This window comes from Pleurodeles waltl, chromosome 2_2, assembly GCF_031143425.1.
Source record: "Pleurodeles waltl isolate 20211129_DDA chromosome 2_2, aPleWal1.hap1.20221129, whole genome shotgun sequence".
Taxonomy (NCBI): Eukaryota; Metazoa; Chordata; class Amphibia; order Caudata; family Salamandridae; genus Pleurodeles; species Pleurodeles waltl.
In genome coordinates, this window is record NC_090439.1 from 1,129,106,176 (window position 1) to 1,129,133,051 (window position 26,876).

A 26,876-nucleotide genomic window follows, 5' to 3' on the forward strand; every position below is an offset into this window, starting at 1 on the left:
ATCGATTTTTATATTTATTTGGACCCTAAGATCTTCAAGCTCGGGTAATTACTTATCGAATTACCAATCTTTCAATGCTTAGAAAATACAGCTGTCAGATTTGAGGCATGAGCCTTAACGCGGTAATATGATTGAAGGTCCTTGGTATCACCAGCAGATATGGGTCATCTGTCCTGCTGTGTCCGGGTGCAGAGTTAGTCCAGCAGTGGTAGCCTCGGACCATAAGCGTTGATTTCAGTTGGAGCAGTACCTGTAAGACAAGGGCTGAAAGTGGGGATGGTGTAACCCGTCCAACTGAACCCACTGGAGGGCTCGGTTCTTGAGGGTCTCTGGGGCCAGAAAGCACCATCGGGTTGGCTCATATTTGAGCTGTGGGGCTTGGGTGCACAGGTGTTTTGTCCAGCAGACCACTGGCGTTAAAGGCTCTCACTTCTTGGGGTAAACCTGGTGATGGGAGAAAACACGACAGGGCCATTCTCAGTGCTGTCCTCTGTGCTGCTGACGTCCCTCGCTAGTAGGTCGGTCTTGGCTGTGTTGGTGTCCAGCCTGGACACTAAAGAAGCCTTGGTGCTTTCAGCCGGCTGGGACACTCCAGGTATTGGAGCAGGGAGGCTTTGAACAGACTTGGTGTCTCGAAGATAGGCTAGGTCGCCGGAGCTGCACACCTAGACACTCAGGATCTTCTTCGTGGCAAGATGCTCCCTTGGTGGACCCGATGGTAAGAAAAACGGAAAACCGACCTGTCATGGTTGGTGCGTGCTGGTGCAGGGAAGTGGCACCTCTTCTCCAAGAGAGAAGCTGACTAGGGGGTGAACTGCTGGCAGCCCCCAGGCTCTGGGCGGATGCACAGCTGCAGGGCAAGTCTTGTCTTTGCAATCGTCAGAACAGAAGCAGACAGGCAGGGGTTTGCTCCAAGTCAACAGCTAGTACGCAGTTCTTGCGTCTTCAGCGCTTCTTTGTCCTTCTCTTTGTAGACAAGCATATCTGAGTTCCCGGTTCCAGGGACCACCTAAACACTCAATTTAGGGGAGTGTAGGGTAGTAGCCAATGGGCTACTTACCTCTGGGGTAACTACACCTCCTGTATGACCACTTCCTGTGGGGAGTGGGCATAACCCTGTCACCGCATTCCTAATTCCACCAAAAACAATATGGTGGAACCCTTCTTTCATGGAGTACATCAGGTAGCTCACCTTAGGGGTGTGACTAGCCTGGTAGTGCAATACGCCTATGTGCATAGCTAGTTTCCCGCCTGTCCTGGTGCCAAATAGGCCTCAGGGCAGGGGGAATCATCTCCCAGGTCTGGGGTAAGCCGGGTTCCTATATCAAAGGCGGCAGAGACTTTGAAGTCTCTGACCTTGGAATGCAGATTTACTAGCCATTCTGCTGTAGAAGGTGATAATACCTTCCTCCATAGCAGGCATTGTTTCTGGCCTCTTAGAGTGCAGGCTCTAACACACAGGGGGTCAGAAACTCGTCTGTGGTGTCAGGCTGGTCGTTACCAGTCAGCCAGAGCCTTAGAGGACTAGTAGGTTTCAAGGGGCACCTCTAAGGTGCCCTCTGGGTGCATGCCATAATAAATCCAATACTGACATGAGTATGGATTTATTAAGACGATCTGTTTGATACCAAACACCATTGGTTTCAGTGAAGCCATCATGTAGCCATCATGTAGCTGGGTAACTCGTAATAAGCATTGCCCAGAACATACCTTATGGTGGATTCCCTGCTCACTTCTAATATCTAGTAATATAACTAGTCATCACAGGGGCATATCTGCTCATGCAGATATGTCCTCCCTTAAAATATAATGCACTCTGCCTTAGGGCTTCAAAGCCTGCTGAAGGGGTGACTTACATATATTATATGTAGTGACTTTGACATGGTACACCATGTTTTCACCATGTCACACAGTCTGCAGTGGCAGTCTGTATGTAATTTGTATGGGGGTCTGGTTGGGTGGCATAATATATGCTTACAGCCCTTAGGGGCACTCTTTAGTACCCATGTCGTAGGTACTAGGGGCACTATTTACTAGGGACTTACTGGGGCGCTGAGGTGTGTGCCAGTCGTATACAATTGAGTATTTTGTTTTTAGCAGAGAGAACACTGGCACTGGAGTCCGTTTAGCAGGCTTCCGTGCACTGTCTGGGTCGAAAACCAGCATCTAGCAGTTCAAATGGGGGCAAAAAGCCCCCATGGGGGGCAACCTGCAAAAAGCCTGGCTTTCCTGCAAGTGGTCGATGCAATGTGAGGTTCACTAATGTGAGCTGCTCTTCAATGTTCTCATCGCCTTTTGCATTGTGGTATTCTATCGGCACTCCTGCCTTCATGTCCAGGTATTTGCTGATGTCCTTGTCGTTGACATCCACATCTGATCAACTAGTTCAAGATGCTTGTCTTCAGTTTGTGTGGAAGGCTAGTGCCATTGTTCAGACACTGTTAGTCACCAGTGAGTCCCATCACTGTGACATGTCTGGTACTAACGCAGGAGCTGCCTAACTTTCTTTTAGTGGGTTTCGGCTGAACCTTGCATTCAGTACACCCTCAGTGGAGTACTGGGGACCAATCATGGCTGGCTGTAGTATGCACAAGGCCACCACTATGACTATTGTTTAGTCCTGTTTCTGACAACATCTTAACTGTGGAGGCTCCTGAAATGTTGAGATTCTGATGTGAACCATTATTCGCCTATATGTACGGCTACTCTTAAGTAAATTAGAAACAATCACACTATCTCTTATCCTGCTGTGTTCAGGCTTCTGCTAGTTGCTCCATCATGCTCAATCGTGTTTTTATGCTTCTCTATTTGTGAACATTTCTTTGCCACAGATGACCCAATCACTGCTCCTTTTTTGTGAGAAGTGCAGTTCTTGATGACTTTCTGCAGTGTTTATGAACCCTTAGAGTGCCTCAAAATCATTGTAATATTCTGAATTCAGACCTTAACATTGTGTGTCTCAGTGATGTATGTGCTTTTAGAGAAGGTGTGCTTTTCATGCATTTTTTAATTTTTGAAAAATATGTTGTTTGTATGTGTTATAAGTCCTGCTTTGTATATTTCTTAATTTAACTCGTCCGACAGGTAGAGCGGTAGGGTGGGGGGCATAACCAATCTACTGAAATATCCCCAGTCTCCCTATGAGCCCACAGATGTCTGGGCAGCTAAGGCGGTTTAAAGTGTGTAACTCCTGCACTAGGAACTACAAGCAGTTTGTAACAGTTGAACTTTAAAGTAGCTTTCTGTTTTTGTTTATATTTTTCGCCATGAATATCTTTGTTTTACGCTGTAATTTGTTTGGTCATTATATTATGTACTTTAAATGTAAATGCGTGTTTGGTGATTTTTTGGGTGAAATAATTGCGCCCACTAGGATTTTACTACTGAATTGTGATGTATTCCAAGGTTGTTATCAGGATTTTTTGTGTATTCTGTGATCCGAACAAACTTTTATTGCATTTAAATTCCTTTTTTGCTTTGGTGTTTGCTCCTAGTCAGTGAATGACATACTAGTGGGACAAACTGCTTACTATTTTCCATACTGATACCTTTCTTCCTGAAAATCCTGGAACATCTGCTGTTCAACCTCTCATTCACTTGCTCTCCCCTTTAACTTACTAAACCCGCCTCGGTCTGGCTTTCGCGTATTCCACTCCACTGAAATAGCTCTCAGGCATATCTAATTTTCTCACATCTGCAAACCATGACCACCTTTCTTCTGTTTTAATTCTCCTCAGCCTATACTTTATTCAACAGCTAACAACCCAGCCATGCTCTATACTCTTGCCTCTGTAGGTATTACAGGTGAGGGGCTCAACTAGTTCTTTTATCTCGCAAACTGTATTTCCTGTCTCCTGGCGCTCCTTGCGCCGTACGCCAACCCCGAACACCAATGGATGTACTTCAGCTTTGGTTCTGGGTTTTGTCTTGTTCACAGTCCTCACCACGTCCACTGATGATATGGTTCCCTGCTTTGTGTCTCCTATCTTCTGCACGCTGATGACAGTCGTCTTTGGGTCCAAACTAGGGTGATGTGGTGAGAATCCCCACGCGCCCCCTCATGGGTCAGATTATTGTAACTACCATGTTCTTTCCTCTGGAATGCTTTTCCCTTTCTACTTTCTAGAACCCCAATTCATCACATAGTCCAGATGAACAACACATTCTACCAGGTTGACCTGAATCGCCATCACCCCAGAAAGTGCAAAAGTGTGCATGTTTATTTCTATGTACATATTGTTTATAATCGTTAAATAAATACACATATTTAAATGCACCATCTTTAGTACTTACCAATCTACGTAGCCTTACTCAAATCATCATACGTCACCAAACTACACTTCCGTAACTACTGGAACTGAAAATGCCCTTATGTACTGGTTAATGCTACAAACAACTCTTCCCATTGAAAGGGCTAAAAATATTATTCAAGTAGAAATACAAATAAAATGTGATTCCAGAATCCTTGTAAGCATTTCTGTGTTGGGAATTAGCATATGGGTTGTCTGGAGCCTTCTTAACTTTCTGGCAGCTTAATTGAAGCAGCGACAGACACTCAAGTGAGTTCGAGCCTTAAAGCTTTTGTACATGACCACATTGGCACTTGCCCAGCACTGGGGGCTACTCTATCCAAGAATGTGAATCTAGAGAAGATTCCAGTTAAAAGTTACAAATCTGTAACATTCCTTCTCTGTGCCTCCCCTCAAATATTGTAAAGTCAGGATGTCAGCCATACAAAACGAATCTGAAATGGTGTCACAGTATATGTTGCAAAGAAGCAAAGCCGGTATATTAGATGAAATTTAAACATTGCTTCCTGGTTTGAGTTGGGAGATTAGTGAATGAAGAAGTGATGTGGAATTGTCACATGAGATATTAAGGTGTGTATATATCAAGAAGATACTAATGTCTGAGGACTAATTTTGTCACCTTTCTTTGGCTTTGACAATACTGTTGGCTGATCATTGGGCATGAGCACTAACAGCTTGTGTGCTCCGGCAGTGCTGGATTTGTATGAAGAGGTGTGATGCTAAGTGGCTGTGCTCCAGCAGCAACCATTCTGTTTGTAAGTTATACTGTAACCCTCATCTTCTCAGGGTGAAACCCCGCTGGGCAGCCTCCTGGAGTGGACCAAGATGTACGGCAAGCACCTCGATCAGGAAACATCTCAGAAGCGCAAAGACACCGAGAGACTGCTCAAGGAGGCTCTGTCTGGCAAATGTAAGGAAAATACTTCAGTGGGAAGATGCTGTGTTTTGGGGGCCATAAATTGCATTGATATATTCTAGCCTGTGAACACTGGGTTGACTACTGAGTAAGCGGATTTCAACACAGGGCTTTGTTTCCAGACTAATCATTGTAAATTGAGCAAAGGGAAGCATTGGATTAGTTACTGTAAGATTGCAGTTCGGGTAGCTGGAGGTGAAGATGGCTACTGATGGGTGGCATTGTACTGTAGGAAACAGGAGATTACTCACCTGCGAGTGCTACATTTTAGGGGCTGCTGACTATTGACTGGAAGGTTTAAAAAAGTTCTAAAATTGATTGTGGGAGTGTACTTACCGGCTGCCGACCCATGAGTGGTGGTCAGCAGATGGTGATTAAAGGAGGTGTGACTTCTTACCAGTGGAGAGAACCTCAAATGAGATGGGGGGCAGTCCTAAGAGCATGTGAGGGGGGTGTTATTCTTTGCTAGTGGATTGCAGGAGCTGCCTTTGAACCATAGGGTGAAACACCACATTGTTACATTAGTAAGGTGAGGGGCCCAGATGCAGGGCTCTAGGAGGGCTGATGTTGAACTTTGAGGTCGTGATGGACATTGTTCTGTGCAGTTAGTTGGGCATTATTGGTAATTGGGGAATAGGTGGTGGAGGAGAAATTGAAACTGAACCTCTGGTTTAGGAAGCTGACACATGAACAAAAAATGTGTCACAATAAAATATGTAAATAAAAGAACACTTACGATGAAGGCAGTGGACAGATTTGCACTGTGTATGGGGAAGTAGTCAATTTCATAAGCTGTTACGTATGCCCTCATTATGAGCATTTGGTGTGGTCCTATTCTGGCCGATATCCCTGTCCCTAATTCTGGAAAATGTAAGTTTTCTCCCTGAAATGGTGAATAAATGCTGACATTTTCTGCCTTCTCGGAGTAGGTGGAAAGTGTCAGTGAGGGGACTGGGGAGGTGGAGAGGTCAGGGTAGGGCTTGTCTGGGGCTAGCATGATCTTTTCGACTCACACAGCTGCATCCTTTGGCTGTGCTGCTGCCCACAGCATAAAAAAACATCCAGTGTTTGTAGACATGATCATTTTAGGCCCGGAGACATTTGGAATGCCAGGTGGTGGAATTTCATCCTGGAGTATTGCTGGAGTAAAAGTCTGCCACATGTCATGAGGGATGAAAAGTAGCCGTACACTATTGCGTTAATGAGTAATTTTGATATCGCTTTATGTTAAAAGAAGCCTAAGGTTAGTGATTATATGGCATTTTAGTACCATTATTAACAAGCACTAACATACATTTTCTTTTTCTTTTTTCTCCACAGTCCACCAGGCCGCTATCCAAACAACTCGAGACTTCCAAGACAGTGAACTGTTTGATGCTGAGAACTCACAAAGCCTGACACAGTCATTGTCTCACTCTGAGACCACAGTTTGCCGCACTGGAGAGCCTCGTAGAAGGTCCTCAGGCTCATCGAGGATGCAAGGATCAAGCCTAAAGAATTTTACTTCCAGGCTCTCCAGCGACAGTGAGGAACACAACAGGGAATATCTTCCAGTCAGCAGTCCTCCAAGCGGAAGAGCATTAGAGGAAGAAGATCTTACTGAAGAGCATGAGGACGACTGCATGACTCCTCTGAGGCCAGTTAAGAAACGTCCTAGACTGATGGATCATAATGCATTATCTGAAACTGGAAGGACTAATGTGTCCAAGCAGCTGAATGTCCATGAGAGCCTTGCAAACGTAGACAGTGATAACTATTCTCATTTGGGAAAGTCTGGGCATAAAGAAGCAGATTTAGACCTACCTAATGCTGGGAGAGTAGCGTACCAGAACACTATCCGAAACCTAGGCAGTGCAAAGACCATACGCTTAACCCAGACCTTAGGAGACTCTACCACCACCCTCCAGGATCCCAAAACTAGAGTGGCGTTGATCCCTGCTGACCAGTACATCGCTGACGATTGGCTGGAGGATGACCTTGGAATGGCCAATCCCAAGAAAAGGAGCCGATGTGACCCCCTGAGCAGGCTTGAGGAGGCTACTGGAACAGGGACAGACAGTGACGACAGTGAAAGCTTCCTCCCTAGAGACAGGTTGGTCCCCCAGCGGTCCACTAACCGCTCACTGTCCCTTGGCAAGAAGCGCTCTCGCCAGACAAGGCTAACACAGATAGTGGACAGGACTGTGGTGGGACGGACAAAAAGTACTTCTTGCGGTAACAGGGAAACTGACAAAAATGCCTCTATTCCGCGAGTTACTGATGCCAGCATCAGACATACACCAGCATTTCCTAGGACAGAAAACCGAATACAGATGCCTGTTCTGGTAAGTACATTTGGCATAAAGGACTGCAGTTTCACATATTACTGAAAAAATTAGCTAATTTTGAGCTGATGTGCAGAACTAGTAGTGTTTTTTTTTTTTAATGTGGTGTGATAGTATATATGAAGAGATTAATTTATTTTATCACATAACATCCATGTGGATTGGAGATTTGCTTAGTATGCTCTGCAGTAGTTGTTTCTGAATTGAGTTACCTTGTGCTCTTTGTTCCCGCTCTCTTTGTTCCCTTAGTTTGTGTTCCAAATTGACCACCTTTAACAAATGGGAAATGTTAGGACTCAAGTGTCCTTATATTCATAAATGTCCATTGATCGCCCCTTCCTCCATGGCGTTGTGATATTCGTCACGGTAGGGGGTAACCAGAGCATCTGTGCGCTGTAGTGCTTTGTATGAAGGATGTTGAAGATCTTTCATGCTTGTGACCTTGCCTGTCTTCTGCACTCACAGGCCTACTTCTTGAATCCAGTCCTTTGTCTCCACCTGAGGGTGCTTGGATGTCTCTGAACAGCATTTCTTTTTTTTCAAACAATCCAAACTTTTTATTGTTTTCTGATGGTATGGTAATCCGTTCTCCTTTTAGTGTTCTCAATCCAAAGACTTCAGTTTATGTCATGGCTAGAATGTTTAAGGAATGCTAATCAGTTGTCAGCCAAGGATAGTAAGCCTTTCTTCATTCAGGCACAGATGTGCAAAGAAGGGGTTCCCTTAATCTATCTATCTACAGTGAGGAAAGCTCCTGATTCTGTGGTTAAATCACTACAGTGCCCTCACCGCTAGTGCAACCCTGGATTGCCCATAAAGCTGAAGTGCACCCCTTACCGTGCCCCAAGTCTTTACTCCTCAGTGGTAACATGTAATGGATTTTACATAGAAGCTCGCCTTCAGGGGGCGAGCAAGCAGTCTGAGAGAAAACCCTTACCTTATGTGACACTTGCAAGTTACGGTGGGACTGTTTTCCAAGGGTGCATACTCCTGTCCACAGAACCATGCGCTGAGGTGCTCCTAAGACCCTCTCCCACACCACTTCCAAGAAAAGCACCACAGGTGTAATGCGGTGCATAAAGAGGTCATTAGGCACAGTTTATTATGTCCTTCATAACAGCATAAGCCCCAAAAGGCAATAGTTTATATGCTAAGGACTCAACATAAAAGGTCTATAGACAGACCAGCATGGGAAAAATGTCTCTACATTGCACGGGCAGGCGAACTATGAAGAGGGGGCATTGTACACCCAAGAACCTTCAGCTAACAATATGGCCCTCATTAAGACCCTGGTGGACGGCAGTAAAGTGGAGAAAAGTACTGCCAACAGGCAGGTTTGGGTTTGCGGTTTGGCTCGAGAGAAACCGCCAATGTACTACACCGTCTCCAGTCAGGTGTCTGTCACTAGCCCGCCTGCAGGATTTTGACCCCGCCTACCGCCATGGTTTTCATAGATTCCTTCCCTGTCACTGATAGGGGTCTTCCCCGCCCCCCTCCACAGGTTTCACCTCCACCCTCCTCTCCGGACCCCCCTCCCTACAACATTCACACACCTTCACTCACCAACGAACATGCATACACACACTCATACCCACATTCATCCACACATGCATCCTTTCACACACACTGACAAACATACATGCACACAACACAACATACACACACTCATACATCCATACATGCACACACAGATAACACGCACCACACTCCTGTGTTCACACACGCACTGACATACACATACACACACACAACGCCCCCTCCCCCCTCCCCTGTCGGAGCACCCGAATTACCTGGATCCAGGATGTCCTCCAGCAGGAGACGGGATGGGGTGCTGCTGGAGGACATCCTGAGGTCCGCCACCAGAGCACCGCCAGCCCCTATCATGGGTCATGATACGGTCTGCGGCGGTCTAGAGGCGTGGTACTGCTGCTGGCAGCAGCGCCACCTTACCGCCATCCGCTGGCATGGCCGCAGCTGGATTTCCGCCATCCTTCTGGCGGGAATCCGGCTGCGGTCATAATACGGCTGACGGCTGGAAGCCGCGGCGATGGTTTTCTGGCAGCCGTTGCTGCAGCGGTAGGCGGTATATACTGCCAGCGTTATAATGAGGGCCTTTATGTCCTGGCAGAGCATATTATGCACTCTTTAATGAGTCCCCTAAAGACTGGCTTGTGAAAGACCAGGTTTTCTCGCATCATGCCCAGGGGGACGGCTCGGGGCCTTTGGGGACAATGTGGGTTGAGGCGGACCTCTTGAGGGTCTCATTCACTCAACCACTTCCCTTTCCCTCTTCCTATCTGCAGCAGATTCACCTGAAGGGTGCCACAGATGGCCACACTTGAAACTTTACTGCAGCAGATCATGAACTTTTTGTGGCTTCCGCCTTCAGGCTCTGGGTGCGTGCTCGTCTTGCACTAATCTAAGGCTTAATACTCCAATCCCGACATTGGTTTCCCAAGTGGTGGGACTTGTGTAGCTTCTGGTCCCCTGGTCAGCTCTGAGGTCCTCCGTACTCGCTGCCATTATCAGCACAGAGTGCTTTCCAGCATGAGAACCACGAATGCTTGAGAAATAATTCCCACAGTAGCAGCCTTCATAAAGAGCCCAGTATGGTCCCGGGTAGTTAATGCTGGTTCTGCTTGCACTGGCTCCATTGCCTTCAATCTACCAGTTGCTGCACTTCATCATTCGCCAGTCCCATTGGTTTGTACCCTCATGTGAGCCCTCCTCTGGCTCTCTTGCTAGGCCCTTGCAATGTGTGTGCTCAGCTTCTTGGGATCCAGATGATCTGCAGCTCTCTGGGCCAAGAGGTCCAGTAGTTTGAAATGGTCTGGCTGTGGATATTGATTGTCCTCAAAATACAGCAGATAGTCACTGTTGCTATGTGATTGTCAGTAATGCAGCAGGGAAGGGAGAGGTGGCTCAGCAGAGTATGGAAAACCCGACGAGGAAGTGTCTGCTCCCCTCCAGAAAGGTTGCAACAGTTTGTAAAACAGGGTGCTAAACAATAAGGTGTGCGGCTGCCATGTTCATTGGCAGGCGAGCAGCCTTTGTGTGTCCATACACCAGGTGTCCCCGATGCTGCTGCGAAACGTGCACAGTTCACTTGTGCCCACCACACATCTGAAACATGACAGGCAAGGGGTCCTAGTTTGGGGACTGGGCAGACCTTCTATTAAGAAGAGGAAATATATGATGATGATGAACTTGTCACACTTTGTGAATGGAGGGGGGATGTTCTTCTTAATGCATTGAGCTGTATAATTGGAAACTTTCCTCAGTAAAAGAGGCACATAAGGCATAACTTGTATTTGATCCAGATAGCGGCTGTTTTATTGTTGTTTTGGCATATTTTATTAGGAGAATTTGTTGTATAGCATTGCCTAAATATTTTTTCCCTTATTGGTTAAGATATACAAGGTGTGAGAACTTAGCAGACCTTTATTAGAGAGAGGAAGTAGGCAGTCGCATCACAGGGGTACATTTGAGAAGATCTTCATCCGTGACTAAAATAACAGTGACAACAGTCTTAGTTACCTCATAGTCTGGCACGTAGTCGATCAGTGGCCATTCACTTTTATTAGAGATTAACTTTGAATGACTCAGAGTCATCTGAACTAGGCAATGTTGTCCAACAACACAGTGAAAACGTTGAGCACTTCCTGTGCGCACGCAGATTGGCGAGTTTATGAAAGGAAGGAACTTGGGGTGATCTAGAATAGAGAAATGGTTTACAGCTGCACAGTTTTTTGGAAGCCATTTAAACAACTTTTGTTCTGCAAGTTCCGCAGAGTTTTCTGGCTGCTAAAAGGCAGATTCATGTCCTGTTTAAAGTTCGAAAATGTTTTAAAAAACGGATAGAGACTGAAGTCAACCCTGAATGTCAAAAAGTTTAGTCAAGGTCAAGATTTTCGATCTGCAGGAACATCCAAGCAACTGAGGTAGCCACTGGCTTGTTGTTTTTCGACCTTGCTCCGGTACCTGAAGAGGAAAAAAAAACTCTGTATTTTTCTGGGGTAATTTAAACCAGATACAAACTCCTAGGAGATATGAGGCATATAAGGCAGGGTGATGGCTCCACACAGGTGGTGTTCTTGCTGGGTAATGCAAAACCTAGCCTTGTACTCGTCCTCCGCTCATGCCCCCTTTCACGTGTTTTGGATGGGTCATATCGTCAGGGTTTCTTAAGAGTTGAGGGCTTGTTCCAAGCCCTCAGGCAAGACGAGCACCACTAAGGATCATGTCTTGGCCAGACATGCTCTCAGAATTAGCCTCTCATTGTCTCAGCGCCCACTTTGGATACATCGTTGGGAAGACAGAAGTGACAAAAGTGTACGTTTTCTGTTTCAGCCTCTTCCTCCACTTAGGCGAAAGTGCACCTTTGGGTGCTCATCCCTTTCTCCCCAAGATTCTCCTGAGGCCAGTAGAGGTGAAGCTTGATAGAACCAGATTCAGCCAATAAGATCTGGCTAATTCGAGCCAAACTGAGCGATGGAGCTTGAGTTGTTAGGCAATGGCTAGCTGTACACAAAAAAGGGAGGTGCCAGTGGAGCTGAGCAGTATTGATTCTTCCCTGGCACCCGAAGGCATATCTGGCATCAGAAAGGGGATCTGAAAAAAAGAGATGAAGGATTTCATGTCCAATGTGAGCAAGGACTGTTGGCAGATTCAGACACTGTCCCAAACGGACAGCACCAAACTGCAAACACTTTTGATGCAACACACATAAAACTGAATATGCTTCTCACAGTCAATACACTCAATGTATAGCAAGGACCCCAGTTAATGCAGATTTGTTGAATTTTACAGTGGAACGCTAGGTAGGAGCCTCTTCACTAGGGTGCAGCTAAATAGTCCTGTACCCATGATCTAACAATGTACAAACATAAAGAATGCGTTGCCTACTAGTTTGTTATGAGGCGTACATGAATTTAGGAGTAGGTGTACCCCACCTTCAGTGGGAATAAACTCTGCCATCGAACACGTCTTATTGAAATGCGCAGCACCACCACTGGGCTCACAGATTGAGACAAAACAAAACTTGACAGGACCCCACCGCGTTAACAGGCTGGGTTTGGTCCCGACAACCCTTGGGCTATAATACACCATGTTTTGGGGTCAACCTGTAGGAAACTGGGTTCTGGTTGCGGAAGCCCTCCACTTTTTGCCTGGTTTTTGTTGCAACTTCGACTTAAGTGCACTGGGTCCTGCTGACCAGGTCCCCAGTGCCAGTGTTTCTTCCTCAAGTGGCCAGGCCCTTTATCACCTCTGTAATCCCCTAGTAAATGGTACTGTTGTGTAGCCATTTTTACATATAGTTTTATACACGTATTTTAGCACACTAGACCTGCCGCTGTGCACTTTAACCTAGGTATATTTTATTCAGCTTCATTTTATTATTTTAACAATAGCCACATTTGCGGTCTTGTTTTATTTCTCTCTATCTAGCTGTTCTTCGCCTAGGCCAGCACTGCGTTCTTAAACAAGACATTTCTTTCACTCTGTGCTTCATTCAAGGCTGCCGTAAGATAGGTTGCTGCTAACGTTCACAGAAACATAAACACTCTTACGTGGGGATCTTTTCTTGGAACATCAGATGTTTTATTATAAAAACACTACTTTGACAAATGTGTGTTAGAGTGAGATTCCAGCCAGATGACCACAACTGTATGCTGATGGCTGATTGCTTCGCTACAGCTGCTTATATAGACTACAAGCCTCTTGCTCATGTATGAGGGATGATGTCTTCCCAGGGGGAACCTGAAAGGCAGAATTAGAGCTCAACATGCTGTGTCTATCATAGCTTAGGTGGGAACCACCACTACAAACCTTAGTGACAGTATGGTAGCGTTATTCTCATGTTTTACTCTCCTTGTCACAATTTTAATTTTATTGTGCTTCATCGTCCTAGTTATTGCAATACATGCCTTACTATCTAAGATGCAGTTACTTCAATAAAACCTTATTGAACTTTACTCTGCCTCTGATTGTCCTTGCATACGTGAGACTAATGTAACTGAGTGAAACAGATGAGATCTGAGTGACCACGATTCCCCTGAGGAGTCATGTATGTCATGCGCTCGGCTGCCCAATCATCCCTGCTCTGGGGTGGAGATGAGGCACTGCTAGTTAGCCGGAACAAACCTGGATTAGGCCGACAAGTGATTCTGCCGCCCAAATTCAGTAGTCTCATTATGATAATGAGAACCTACGCGACAGTACCTCTGTTACCTTGGGCCTAGGTACTAAATAGGGTCCGTAAGAGCTGCTTAACTTGTGCCACTTTAATGGACCTAGCACCAAACTCATGCAGACTACCACTGCAGGCTGTGTGACAGTGTGCTCCAAAAGGCGAAAACACGACATGGCTCACACTGCCTATAATTTTGTAAATCACCCATAAAGCAGGCCTTACAGCCCTAAAGCACGGTGCATTGTATTACAGGTATTAATAAACTCACTCATTTCAGTGATGAATTTAGTAATGCATGCACCAAGAGGGCACCATAGAGGATGTCCCCTGAAAACCTACCAACTACTGGTGGGCTAACTGACTAGTTCTAGCCAGTCTGGTACCAACAGACAAGGTTCTGACCCCTATGGGTGAGAGCCTTTGCTCTCTGGAGGTCAGAAAGAAAGCCTGCTCTGGCAGGGGTGTTACACACCCCTCCTAACTCTGGACCCAGAAGTAGTGGACCAGAAGTCTGCTCAATGGACTTGGCACCTACCCTGCTAGTTTGCCTGCTGCACTCCACCCTTGTGGAGCAACTGACATGTCCTGCCGCTGCAACCTCCAAAAAAAGGGAGAGCTACCAGTACTTTGCAAATCGCCAAGAAGCACTCCCTTGGAGCAGAGGAACTGCTTCCCTGCATCTACAGGCAACCCAAGAAGAACTGTGAAGACCCGGGGCCGCCAAAACCCGACGCCAGACATCACCACTGCATCCGAGCGTCCTAGCCCAAGCTGAAGTGCGCCGATAGTGTCAACGTGGTTCCCAGGCCCTCCAAAGACAAAGCTCACCTTGAGCTCGCCCATTGTAGACTTCCCAATATTGCTTGCAGCCTATCTCTGAAGGCCCTCCTTCAACTGCGTCCACCTCTGGTGACGGAGACCTGACGGTCCTCTGCACCCTGATGCCCCGGACCGAAGAATAAGGTTCACTGGTGTTCCCCATGTCCCCCAGGCTCGTGAGACTTAAGCCCCCTTCTTGGTTCGACCGGACTGGTCTCCCAGTCCACCCTTGCAGCCTGTTTCTGTGGGCCCCCTCCACCCCGATCGTCACTGGTGACGGAAACCCAACGGTCCAAACCACCTCTGCACTCGGCTGCCCTGGAGCAAGGAGAACAGGACAACTGGTGTCTCTGTCTCTGAGCATCTCAAGAACCGAATCGCGATGATTCACCCAGACTGGACTGTCAGTCCACCCCTGCAGCATCTTTGTGACCAGACCAATCCCCATTGACTTACACAGGGCATCCAACGCTGAACTGCACCTGGCTGCCCCAGTGTCGATTGAGGTGACCTGTTGATGTGGCATAGGACCATGCCCTATACTCACCTTAAGTCTAGAAGCTTGGTCCTGAATCTTGCTGTGAAGTACCTGTTTGCCGTGTACGTTTTCTCTCCCATAGAGTAACATTTCAGCTACAGAAAAATGCACTGTGGCGACTTTTGAAAACCCTAAAAATTCCTAGCTCAAAAGTACTCCTCTGATTCCAGTGATCTTGGTTTCTGAATGTATATCAATGTGTTATATTTATAAATTGGCATCGGATTTCTTTATGGAGTGTGTGTCTCCCTTACAGTGCCTTCCATGCTTAGCACTACCATCTGATGTGCGTAACTGCTCGACTAGATTCCCACAAAAGAGAGCATTTGGGGTGTCATTTGTACCTTTTAATTCCTCTGGGGTTTCCTTGAACTCTTTACACCGTGGACACTCTTTGGACACCGTGTACCTTTTTTTGCTCCACTTTATAAAGAGCCAGCTTTCTAAACAACCTAGCAGAGCCTTTTTCATTTTAAATGTTAAATTCTACGCACTGACAGTCATGGTCCTATGTTCCTCAAAGTCTCTATAGAAACCTGTCATAGGCCCCACTCTCATCAGTGAGATCCCCAAACAGTTTTATTTATGTCTATATTTGTAAAGTGTTTTCTCTTTTTGGTTTTGTCTCTGAGAAACTTAACTGGTTTACATTTCAGTCAGTAATCAATATTATTCTGTAGTCAGGGTCTAGGAATTCTTAAGGGAATTCTCGGCATTTGTAAATTTTGGTTTATTATAAACTTACATTCCAGTCAAAGCTTTTGTAACAAATATATTTTGATGGATACTTCCACCCACAGATTCCTCAACTTTAGAATATTTCCCCAGGATTCAGACTACATCCAGAAAGTTTTCATAGCATGCAGCTAGATGTTTCCCGTTGCCCCTGTATAGGTTTTTTTTCCCCCCAGAAGTAACAGAGCGAACCCACATGTAACCGCCACCCCAGCATGCAGATGTCAATTCCTTTCTTTTCATGCCTTCGAATACAGATACAAGTACAGGAGTCCACTCCCACTTTAGTCTGTTTTCATCAACACCCAAAATGAAATCCATTGTGCAAAGGAATGTTGTCTACCCCAACAACTGCAGGCTTTCAAGCCCTGCCTTGACTGCGGAAAACAGCTGAAAACAGATGCCAATCACAGACTAGAACGAGATGTGTCTTCGGTGCTTGGATTCGGGGTATGACTCCAAGTTGTGGAATGATTGTGCCCTCAGGCACCCAAAGGGGACCCGAAATCTTGAAGTAGTACTTTGTTGAACATAAGAAGGCACATGCCTATTTGTAAATCCTGTTTCTGTTCCTAGTCAAGGGCGCAGAGCCGCTCCTTCAAGAAGTTGTGTTTGCGGTCATAGTCCTCCAGTAAGTCCAAATCCAAGTAGAACCATAAGAAAGTGAAGCAGGACTCTACCCATCCCGCCGCTTTCCATTGAAAGAGAAGTTATCAGGGCATAAAGGTGCCAATCGATCTTGCTCAAAATATCCAGTTCAGAAGCTGATTGCACAGTTGATCCAGATGCACCGAAGTTCCCCGGCTATTGGCAAAGCTGCAGCATGTTGAGGCCTTTAAGAAGGTTATGCTGTGTATTTTTGCCTCTCTTCGAGCTCCCTATTGAGTGCCTTTGGGCCCCAAGACTCCCCTGGTGCTCCCAGTCTCATTAATGCTGATGGATCTGTCCTCGGTAGCATCTGTACCCCTTGGACCCATCAAAGGTTCAGCACAGACTCCAGTGCAGACTTCCACCCAATTTGTGAGTGTCTGTCCCTCCTTCGACACGGGTCCAAGGTCACAATCTGGATCTGCTGCACACCTGGTTCTCGTACAGTGTCAGTCTCCTACTGTGATACCACTACTACAAACTCTCCTGTCTTTTTGCTCCGACTAGAGCTTGCCACCACTTGGACCTGACAATGGTGGGGATGGGGATGATTTACCAACCCCTTCCCCCTCTCTGATGATGATAGCCTTTATATGGACTTGGAGAGATCAGTGGGCTGGATACTTAAATGGAAGAAAGTTCTTCCTTTGCTGTGGTAATTAGATGACCAACTGAGATCCTGGACCTACAACTGCTTTCAGTTGAAGTCAAGACAAATGTCCTTTATGAGATTTTGCAACCTAGGTCATCCTCATTTAAGCCCTTGCTCCCGTTCACTGAAGCCCACACTTATACCCTAATGGGCACATGGTCTCCCTGTTTGTCCCTGCCAGCGAATGGGCAGGTGGTCAGACACAATAGTTCTGGTGATCCTGCCTCCCTTACACAGCATCCTACTCCAAAGAGTCCCTACAACCCACATTCCCATCAGGAAGAAAGTCAAAGAGGATTGGGGGTTGGGATACAAATGTTCTACTCAGCCAGCCTAGCACCGCGGTCAGTCAGTGCTGTTTGTTTATTGGGTCAATATACACACGCTCACTATGACATTACCAGTGAGATCTTGCCAGCGATCCTTGGCTTGGCTCAAAAAAATCAAGATGGCCGGGATGTAGCCAAATATGTGGTTTCTGCCGGCCTTGATTGACTGGGACATGCAGTTGGCACCAGTGTGGTTCTCAGTCACCATGTGTGGATGTGATCCACGGGTTTCTCAGAATATGGATATTCTTTTTGTTGGCTCTGCTGTCACCCCAATCCTTTTGTGACGGAGGACGTGGATCTGGCAGGCAGCGCACAGGTCATCCTGTGCACCAGACCTCCCAGTCGCCATCCCCTGTGGCAACAGCCTCCAAGCAGCTTTACCAGCTCGAAACCAACCTGTGGGAGTGGCAGTCATTACATCCGAGAGGTGGGTCCTCCAGATCGTTCATCATAGTTATGTCTAACTGTTTCTTTCTGCCTAACCACACCTCCCTCCCACACCAGACCAGCACTCAGAGGAACACCTGCCCATTCTGATGGGGGAGATACAAGCTGTATTATCCAAAGGAGCCATCAGTAGGGTTCCAGACTGGGAACTGGTTATTCATCTTGCTCTTTCCATGCTGAAGAAGTGTGGAAGGCTTCGGCTTATCTTAGATATTCGCTCTTCGAGTGCTATCTTACAGAAGGACTCATTCAGAATGCTCACGCTGGCCCAGGTTCTGTCTACTTTGGATCCAGGTGGCCTTAGACCTTCAGGATGTGTATATTCCTATACCTGACCTGCTGACCGGATCCACAGCGGGTCAGAGTTAGCCAGGTAAACTTCAAGTTTGCTGTGCTCCATTTCGGCCACATCTGGCCCTTAAGGTATTTATAAAAATGATGGTGGTGGTCACTGTCCCTCTTTGGAGGTCAGGGTTACCAGTTTCCCCTACCTCGATGACTGGCTGTTGAAGGCAGACTTACCACAGTCAGTCAGGGGCCAACTCCAGACTATGGCAAACCTCTGACATGGTTGGATTTCATGACCAACGAACCAATATGCATCTGATGTATTCCTTTTACAGGAACTGTCTCGGACATGGTGCTGTTCAAGGCCTTTTCTCCGTTGCAGTTGAGTCCAAGACATTCGGGCTGTGACCCAATGTTTCATCCTCAGTACTTGAGTTCAGTGAGACCTGCTCTGAGGCTTTTTGGCCTGTTAGCCTCCTGCGTCTTGCGTTTCAGCCACGGCAGGTGGTATGTGCTGGCTCTGCGGTGTAGTCCGAAGTCCCAGTGGGGCCCAGCACTAAGGCAGTCTGATATACCATCCAGTAACTGCACAGTATCTGCAGTGAGGCCTGCTGGTCTGCAGTCTGACTAGCAGCAGACTCCTCTCTCTTCCCCACCCAGAGCGGACGGTGATGCATGCGTCACTGCTGGGTTGGGTACGTGCTGGCTCTGCGGTGTAGTCCGAAGTCCCAGTGGGGCCCAGCACTAAGGCAGTCTGATATACCATCCAGTAACTGCACAGTATCTGCAGTGAGGCCTGCTGGTCTGCAGTCTGACTAGCAGCAGACTCCTCTCTCTTCCCCACCCAGAGCGGACGGTGATGCATGCGTCACTGCTGGGTTGGGGAGGACATCTGCAGTGGTAGAGATCAGAGGACTCTTGTCTCTGCCAGAAACCCTGGTCCATATCAGTCTCTTGGATTTGCAGGCCACTTGTTTGGTGCTGGAGGCTTTTCTGTTCTCCGTCCCAAGGAAGAATTGGTACTGTCAGTTTAGAGACCTTGTTTTTTAATATAAACTTTGCCCATGAATCATTGCAAGTTTTAGAAATGTAAAAAAATGAAACATTACATTACATGGCAGTGACTGAGTATCAGCAGTGGAGAAGCCTTTCGACAACACCACAGTTATGCAGTAGTCTTACGTGTAGTCCATTTAACATAACCTTACTTAAGGAAAAGTGGAATTCATCATTCCCTGATGGTGGCAGCTATAGTTCTGAAACATACAAGATAGATGTAATTTACTTTGAGTTTGATTTGATAGAGATGATGGAAATCTTTTTTTATTTTATATATAAGATGGTATGAATTCGGACTTAACAGTCCAACCAACCCTTAATGAATGCAGCAATTGGCCAGGGCGTGTTCTCTGTTTCTGTACAGGGAGTGAAAAGAAAGCAGCTTATGCTGATGAACGTTTCTGGGAATGTCCAAAGTAACTTACTCATTGGGCTTCGGGTATCAGCATTACTACAAGTTAGGCTAGTGAGGAGTTATTTATCCTTAAAAGGCCAGGTTTACTGGCTGCCCTCTGCATGGCTACCTCTTCATCTCACTACATGGGATATGCTAAGACGTACTAGGAGCACTAAATCTTCGAGGCATAAGCACGGTTACCAAAAATTCAAACTTCCATTTTGGTCAGGGGTGTACTGAACTGGGGCAGAAAGGGACTTCAAGGAGTGCGGGAGCGTGCAGCCACTGAGGCAGTAGGGAGATGCTCGGTCAGTGTTTGCCACAGTACAGCGTGTGAGGGCCTGCAGGGCTGGGTTAGAACAGGAAGGTGCAATGGATAGCTGGGATGCGCATGTTAATAAGATACACTCTAGCAGTGAGGAGGACTCTGGTTCTCTGTGTACATGCACACAGTTGTCAGTGGTGACTTACTGACAAACAGGTGGGTTTCCTGACAGGCTGAGACCTTTAAAGTATGTAGCCTTTGAAGGAATACAATGATTTATCTGTAGGACAGTTTGTCTCTGATAACAGACTGGCTGTATGGGGTTACAATGTCTAAATACAACACTATAAAATAATTTTGTTTCTCATGTATTTTTTAAACTGGATCTTTTGACTTGGAAGTGGTTGACTCAATTTTGACATGTTTAGTAAATGCACTGTTACTTGCCTAAAAGAACGGAAGGGTGGGTTTCCTGTCACTTGTGTGTCAGATGTTAGTGTGGAGGCTTTCACAGTGCCAATGCGGGGGACATTCTTTTGAAATGTAAATATAATAGACTGACATTTCATAAACATCAGGTGACACTCATTTTGTGCCAAACGTCATTGTACTGACATTTCATTCCTGCCAGGTTTCACTCAGCCTAAACCGGTTGAGAGCTAATGTCCCTGGCTGTGGCAGTGAAGTGTCTGTTGGTGCAAGCAAAAGCATCCCTTGTGCAGCGCCAAAGGAGTTTCACTATACAAAGGCCAGAACTATTAGCTTTGCCAGGGCTTGTTTTGGTTCAGTTGGTTGAAGAAGGTGTATGTTGCATGTTGGCTTGGTTTTTCTGAATGAAGGTCTGAAGGGGTGGGCACATGTTTACACGTCTGCTTCTCCTTTCTTATTCTTTTGCCTTCTCTCTCCACAGCACCCAGGCACAACCGTCAACCCTGCAGTCCCTCCACCACTTAGAGTCCGGGTCAGAGTTGAAGATAACATTTTCCTCATTCCTGTGCCCCACAGGTAATGGCTGTGCCCACACTGGCTATACATTTTTGATGTTCAGAGGTATATGTTTCTGTCCTTTCTTTATGCTTTGTTATTAATAGTAGTTCCTTTGACTAAAAGTGAATTTGGCCAGCATAACATGTAATTCTGAATACATATGGGTGTTCTCTTTCGGGTCATCTATGTGGGAGTGCCAGCTGGCCAGATTTAAGTGAGTAGCTTGATTGGTCTTGGTTCCGGTGGTGTCTTTGTTCTGATCAGTAAGTTGTGGTGTGATGGGTAAACACTGTTGGGTAATTTTCATGCAGAGTCGAGTTCTAGCTGAAACTATCGACTTCTGAGGCACCTGACCAATAATGTAATTGTAATTTTGTCTAGTTCTCAAACAAGGTTGAGGTTGTAAAGTGAGGTGGGTGGGATGCTCTAAGCACTAGCTGTCACCAAAACATCATTTGTTGCTCCTTAAGATCAGATCAATAAGAAAGGAACAAAGCAACAAACGTTGAATAAGGTACCGAAACAGCATCATTGCTGCTTTCCTGCAGTAGAATCAAATGATGTTGCGTATATCTGGCTGCAGTGCACAGCCAGTTTGACCTGCCTTTTATAGACCGTACTGCTAAGACAAGATAACGCTGATTTACAAACCTTCTTTTGCTTGTTTATTCGTCTACAATGTTAAAACATGAATTGGTGTCAGAGTTCTGGAGGTGAAATTGTTATTTTTACTTCCTCTCTCTTCTATCATCCCATTCCCTCTTCTGTCCCTCCAATACTGCCCTGTCCTCCTTGCCCACATTTGTGGCAGTCCTTTCCCAGACACTGGACTGAAGCATCTGTCCAAGCATTGACAAGCAAGGTCTAAATCCATGCTGTGTAACAAGGTGTTAATGCTCTGCTCGCACTCTTATCCCTGACGCGCTCTCTCTGCCTGTCTCTTGTCCATGTGTATACTGACAGCAAAACTGACTTCATGCCCATCTTGCACTGTTTTATGCTGCTGCAGTTTAATTTCACATAGTTCAGGGCCTTTGCCCTGCACACTGTTGTCTGGGGTGTCTAGAGGCCAACCACCCATTACGTAAATGGAGATCGCCTCAAGCAGTCACTAATAAAGTTTTCTTCTGGCAGCCATGTTTCTCCTAGATGGGCTCTAGATGTATGTGTCAGCGCTCATGAGAAGCACAGCAGTCTCTGTTTGAGTTGTTGGGTGCTCAGCTGTGAGAGACAGCTTGTATAGCTTTGCCACAGTGCAACATTATTTTGTGTCACCAGGAAAGTATGACTGTAAGGAAGCGGATAAGGTACAACCTCTGTAGAGAAACATACATACTGTAACCGGTGTACGTCTTACCACTGCTTTGTCTTCAGGACCTGGCACACTTTTACGAAAACTGGAGAAACTGGTGGTTGCTATTCGTCTTTGTGCTTTCACCAAGGGTCACCTGTCAGATGCATCAAAGTGACATCCTTTAACTAAAAGAGAGAGAGACTCATATGAATGCACTTGGGATCCTAACTTAGCCCTTTTCTGAATTCAAAGAACTCTGTATCTTTCATAGAAGCAAGAGTTGTCAGTCAGCAGGCAACCTTTCCAGATAAATGGTAGCACCAAGCCGCCTTCCTTGTTATTCTCGGTTTGCTTGGAGTGTGGACACACTTCTACGTGTTCAAGGAGGGTGATGAGCGCCCCACTTCAGTCCTGCTAATGGTAACTGGGGTCAGCGACTAAGACACACCTTTCGAGTCCAAGCCGTGAGTATAAGTCTCTTGAGAGTTAGAAGATTTATCGTTGAAAGCTTTTGCCTCGATCTGGTCTAAAGTGACACGCTGGAGCTAATAATGAGACCTTCACATACATGTAAGCATACCAGTGAGGCAAATTGGTTCAAATAGCTTTACTGTTTCTAGTAAACTGTACACCTGGATTGAGTATTGTAGGTCAACAGATTTTGGCGGAGAGGTTACTCCATCATAACGGTGACAGATATCCCATCCGCTGAAATCCAAATCCCATAGGAAACAATGGGATTTAGATTTTGGTGGACAGGATATCCATCACCGTTGTGACTGAGTAACCCCTCCGCCACAATCTAAATCAGGCCCTTAATGTAGAGCCCATTGAATGGTGTGACATTGACCGGGTGGTTGGGAATAGCTGCGATGCATACCAAGATGTTCGAGTTTGGGTACTGTGAGTGGCAGAGCTTTAGTAGTAGGCAGACTAAAAGCACCAGGCATCAGTGTGTAGAGCTGAGAAAAGTGCAGAATGGTGGAAAGATTAAAAATGTCATTGAATGACTGAGGTCAGAACTATGAGGGACTGAGTGAGTACCAACTTACCTGTGAACCATAATTACAGAATTTGCATTTGTATGTTTTAAATTATATATTGTGCAACTTTACCAGAAACCAATCAAGGTTCAAGGTGCAGGATACCAAAAAAATATTGCAAACCCAAAGGACACAAATAAAATTACATACAGTAAATAACATGCAGCATAAGCTGAACACAATCGTTAAAAATAATCACTACCCTAAATTAGTACCTCGGGTATTACAGCATGTTAAAGCCCTAGGCAACGTCACAATAGAGAGGAAATTAACCAGTCAAAAAAGAAGATACCTTCCTCATTATTTGTAATTTAAATGTGTAAGTTTGGAATCTAGATTTAACTAATTGGATTATTATTTGGGGTGGGTGTCTACCCACCTCTTGGAATAATCACAACCTTTATTAGGGTTTATCCTCAAAGTCACTAAATTTGCCTGATCTCAATGCCCTGGTAGATATGGAACAGAGCAGACAGGCTCAAGTAAGGCAATGTGTAAAGTAGTTATGCAATTCTGAAAACAATAATAAGGTCAAAATGTAAAACCCTAAAAATCCCAGACCGCATTAGAAAAATAGAGTAAGCGTTAATACACAAAATGGCACTAGAATGACAAAAATCCAATAAGGGGAACAGAGATATGAATTTTTAAAGAAATATCACCTAAAAGCACCGATAATAGTCAAAGGCCACGGTGGAGCGGAACCTAAGCGCAATTTGCGGCAGACTGCGATGGCGTACAGGTCAGATATACCAGCCAGGTCCATCTTCGTTAAAGATTTCACCTTCAGACTTAGGGCCTGGTTTAGAGTTTGGCGGACAGGTCACTCTGTCACAACGGTGACAGCCCATCCGCCGAAATCTATATCCCTTAGGTAATAATGGGATTTATATTTCGGCGGGTGAGATATGCATCACCGTTGAAACCTGTCCGCTGAAATCTAGATCAGGCCCCAACTCTTTTCTGTCCTAATCCACCACAAGAGTACAGGCCTCCATCAGTATCTCATGGGAGACACTTAAAAACTGAAAGGGTGTCAGGCAGAGGCCAACAGTAGGATCCAGTCCAGGTCCATTTGCCACTGGTCATCTGGGTACTTAAGGAAAAGGGCTCTTGCAGCTTGTTCTCTCCCAGTACCTACACATGAAGTCAGCCAACAGGCCCGTAGAGTTTACTTCTTTATCCTGGGTACAAGAGGGAGCAGCCGTCAGGGCTCCTTTCAGGTCACAGACAGCAGGTTCAGTCTTCTGATCTTCCGCAGGTATCAAAAGTGTTCTGAACTGAGTGCCTGGAAATGCCACATTTTTTTCCTGGCATGCACTAGTGAGTATGGTGAAGCCTATCAACTCCCTGGCCAATGCGTAAAAGTTCCTGCGACAAATGCTGCACACTTTTTGAAGTAGGCTTTGTTTGCTTTACTACAAACAGGCTCAAAATGTAATGTGTTGAGTATTTCCAAGACGGCAAAAGTCTTCAACCACACGAAACTTGGACTCTGAGGGCTGTGTGTATGTATTGGGAGCATACTATGGTAATTTTAGTGCCCCACCACTCCCATGAAATTCAGTTAGGAATTGGTACTGTATCTACAACAAACCTAGAGACATAAGTCTGGTAGAACAAAAGCAGGGTCCTTTGTCTTGGCATCCTGTTCTCTTCTTTCACTTCTTTGCAAGTGTGCCCCTAGTGTTATAAGCAGGATTTCACATTCAAGCAGGCTTTGATTCTGTAGTTTCAAAAGGGATGGCCGCTTTCCGTACCCTTCATACTCTGTGGAATTCAGAGGTGTCATCTCTGCCTATCCAGATCAGCTTTTGTTTGCCAATATTACTACCACAGCACACGTCAAGCAGTTCAAATGTAAAAGTAGAGATAGTTCACACAAAGTTGAGTAGACATTAGTTCATAAATCCAAGGTTTTTTGGATGATAGCTCAATTCTTGGCGTACTTCAGAATGTGTTACATCATTTAGAAAGCCAGCCAACACATGTTTCGTCACATGTTACTTTTTTAAGGCTAAAAGAACTACGTTGTATATCCAGAGGGAGTGACTGCAAGATGATCCTTATGTTATGAGGATCAAGTAATGGTGTACAATTAAAGCAAGGGTACTTAAGTCATAAGGTTTGGCCAAGGGTGGGATGGTAAGCTTAATTTGTTCAGTTCGAGTTATAACTGGTCGCAATCCATGTGAACTGAAGTCACCGTAATCTGAAGACGAGCATAGTAGTGTCTCAGAAGATGTATTGAAGAGAGCAGTCGTGCTCTTAGAAAGCAATGAAATGCTCCCAAGTAAGTTAATTCTAGAGCTCTGTAATCTCCGACATCTGCGTAAATTACATATAAGCCTTGATAAATTTAGTCCTAAAGTATCTCAAACCGCTTGCATCTGCGTACAAAGTAAAACCTTTGCTTGCTCCTGGAAAGCATTTCACACCCTTTTCACACTTATACAAGCCTGAGCTCAGGCTGAAAACTGACAGAGGCTTATGCTAATTAGCCTTCTGACAGTTCCGGCAGATAAAGGGTAAATTTTTAAAGGTTACTTTTCCTTAATATTTATTACAAATCTGACTTCACAATTGAAGTGGGTGTATAATAACTAATAAAATTTGTGGTTTAATTATTTTATTTGCTGGCCCCATTCCTGAGACACAGTATTAGTATTTACTATCACTTCCTTGTGTTTTTCTATGAGCCAGCCGATCCTTCAGCGAAAATAGGTTTTGGGTGCTGATCACTGTCAGGACATGATAACTTTACATTTTCACATGTCCTGCTGTTCTGAGCCGTGCATTGTGCTTTGTGGGTGCCCAAGACCTGCAAACATGTCACTTATTAATGTTTAAAAGGGAGATTTTGACCCGTCCAGAGGCTTCGTTTTGACAGGTCAAACTGCAGTTTTTACACTGCCACGGTCAGGCTACAGTGCTAGACCTGAAGCCAGTTTCGCACTGTTACAGCAGTGAATGCTGTGGTCCACTAGTAGCATTGAACTTCCTGGCACTGAAAACATTTTGTATCAAGTACTATCAATAAATCCGTACTTGTAAAGCACAACTACTCATCCGTCAGGGTCTCGAGGCACTGGGGTGGGGGAGGGGTGAAAAGGGGGGGGGGGCAAAGGAGTAGTGTATACCGGTGAGGTGGTTATTTAAAAAGCTGTGTCTTCAGTTCCTCCGTGGAGGGAGGTGGTTTGTCTGACGTGGAGAGGAAGGGCCTTCCAGGCGGTGGCTGCGAGGTGGGAAAAAGAGCGTCCTCTTGTTCTGATTTTCCTGATGCCGGGTACTTCTGCGAGAGAGAGCTGGGCTGAACGTAAGGGCCCTGTGGGGTACATGGAGATTGAGTCGTTGGTTCAGGTATGCTGGTCGGGTGTTGTGGAGGGCTTTGTGTGCGTGGGTGAGGATCTTGAAGGTGATTCTTTTTTCAATGGGGAGCCAGTGCAAGTACTAGGGACCTATTGGCAAGTTAATTATACCAGTTAGGAGTATGCCAACTCGACCATGTTTAAAGAGAAAGCCTAGGCAGTGCACACATTTTTAGCAGGGGTAAAGTGCACAGAGATCTAAAACCAGGAAACGTATAAGGTTCATCACAAGGCAAACAATCTGGGGTGACCATGCAAAAA

The 26,876-nt window shown here is 45.7% G+C and overlaps 1 protein-coding gene across 2 annotated transcripts in view; it reads left to right on the plus strand.

The window, feature by feature from the left end:
• The window catches only part of TONSL (tonsoku like, DNA repair protein), a 239,726-nt gene that overhangs the window by 165,407 nt on the left and 47,443 nt on the right, over window positions 1-26,876 (plus strand). For both annotated transcript variants that reach the window (XM_069220998.1, XM_069220999.1), the window contains exons 16-18: window positions 5,097-5,220; window positions 6,547-7,550; window positions 20,834-20,928. In XM_069220998.1, the coding sequence (XP_069077099.1) occupies window positions 5,097-5,220; window positions 6,547-7,550; window positions 20,834-20,928 (1,223 nt within the window). The remainder of the gene's footprint in view (window positions 1-5,096; window positions 5,221-6,546; window positions 7,551-20,833; window positions 20,929-26,876) is intronic.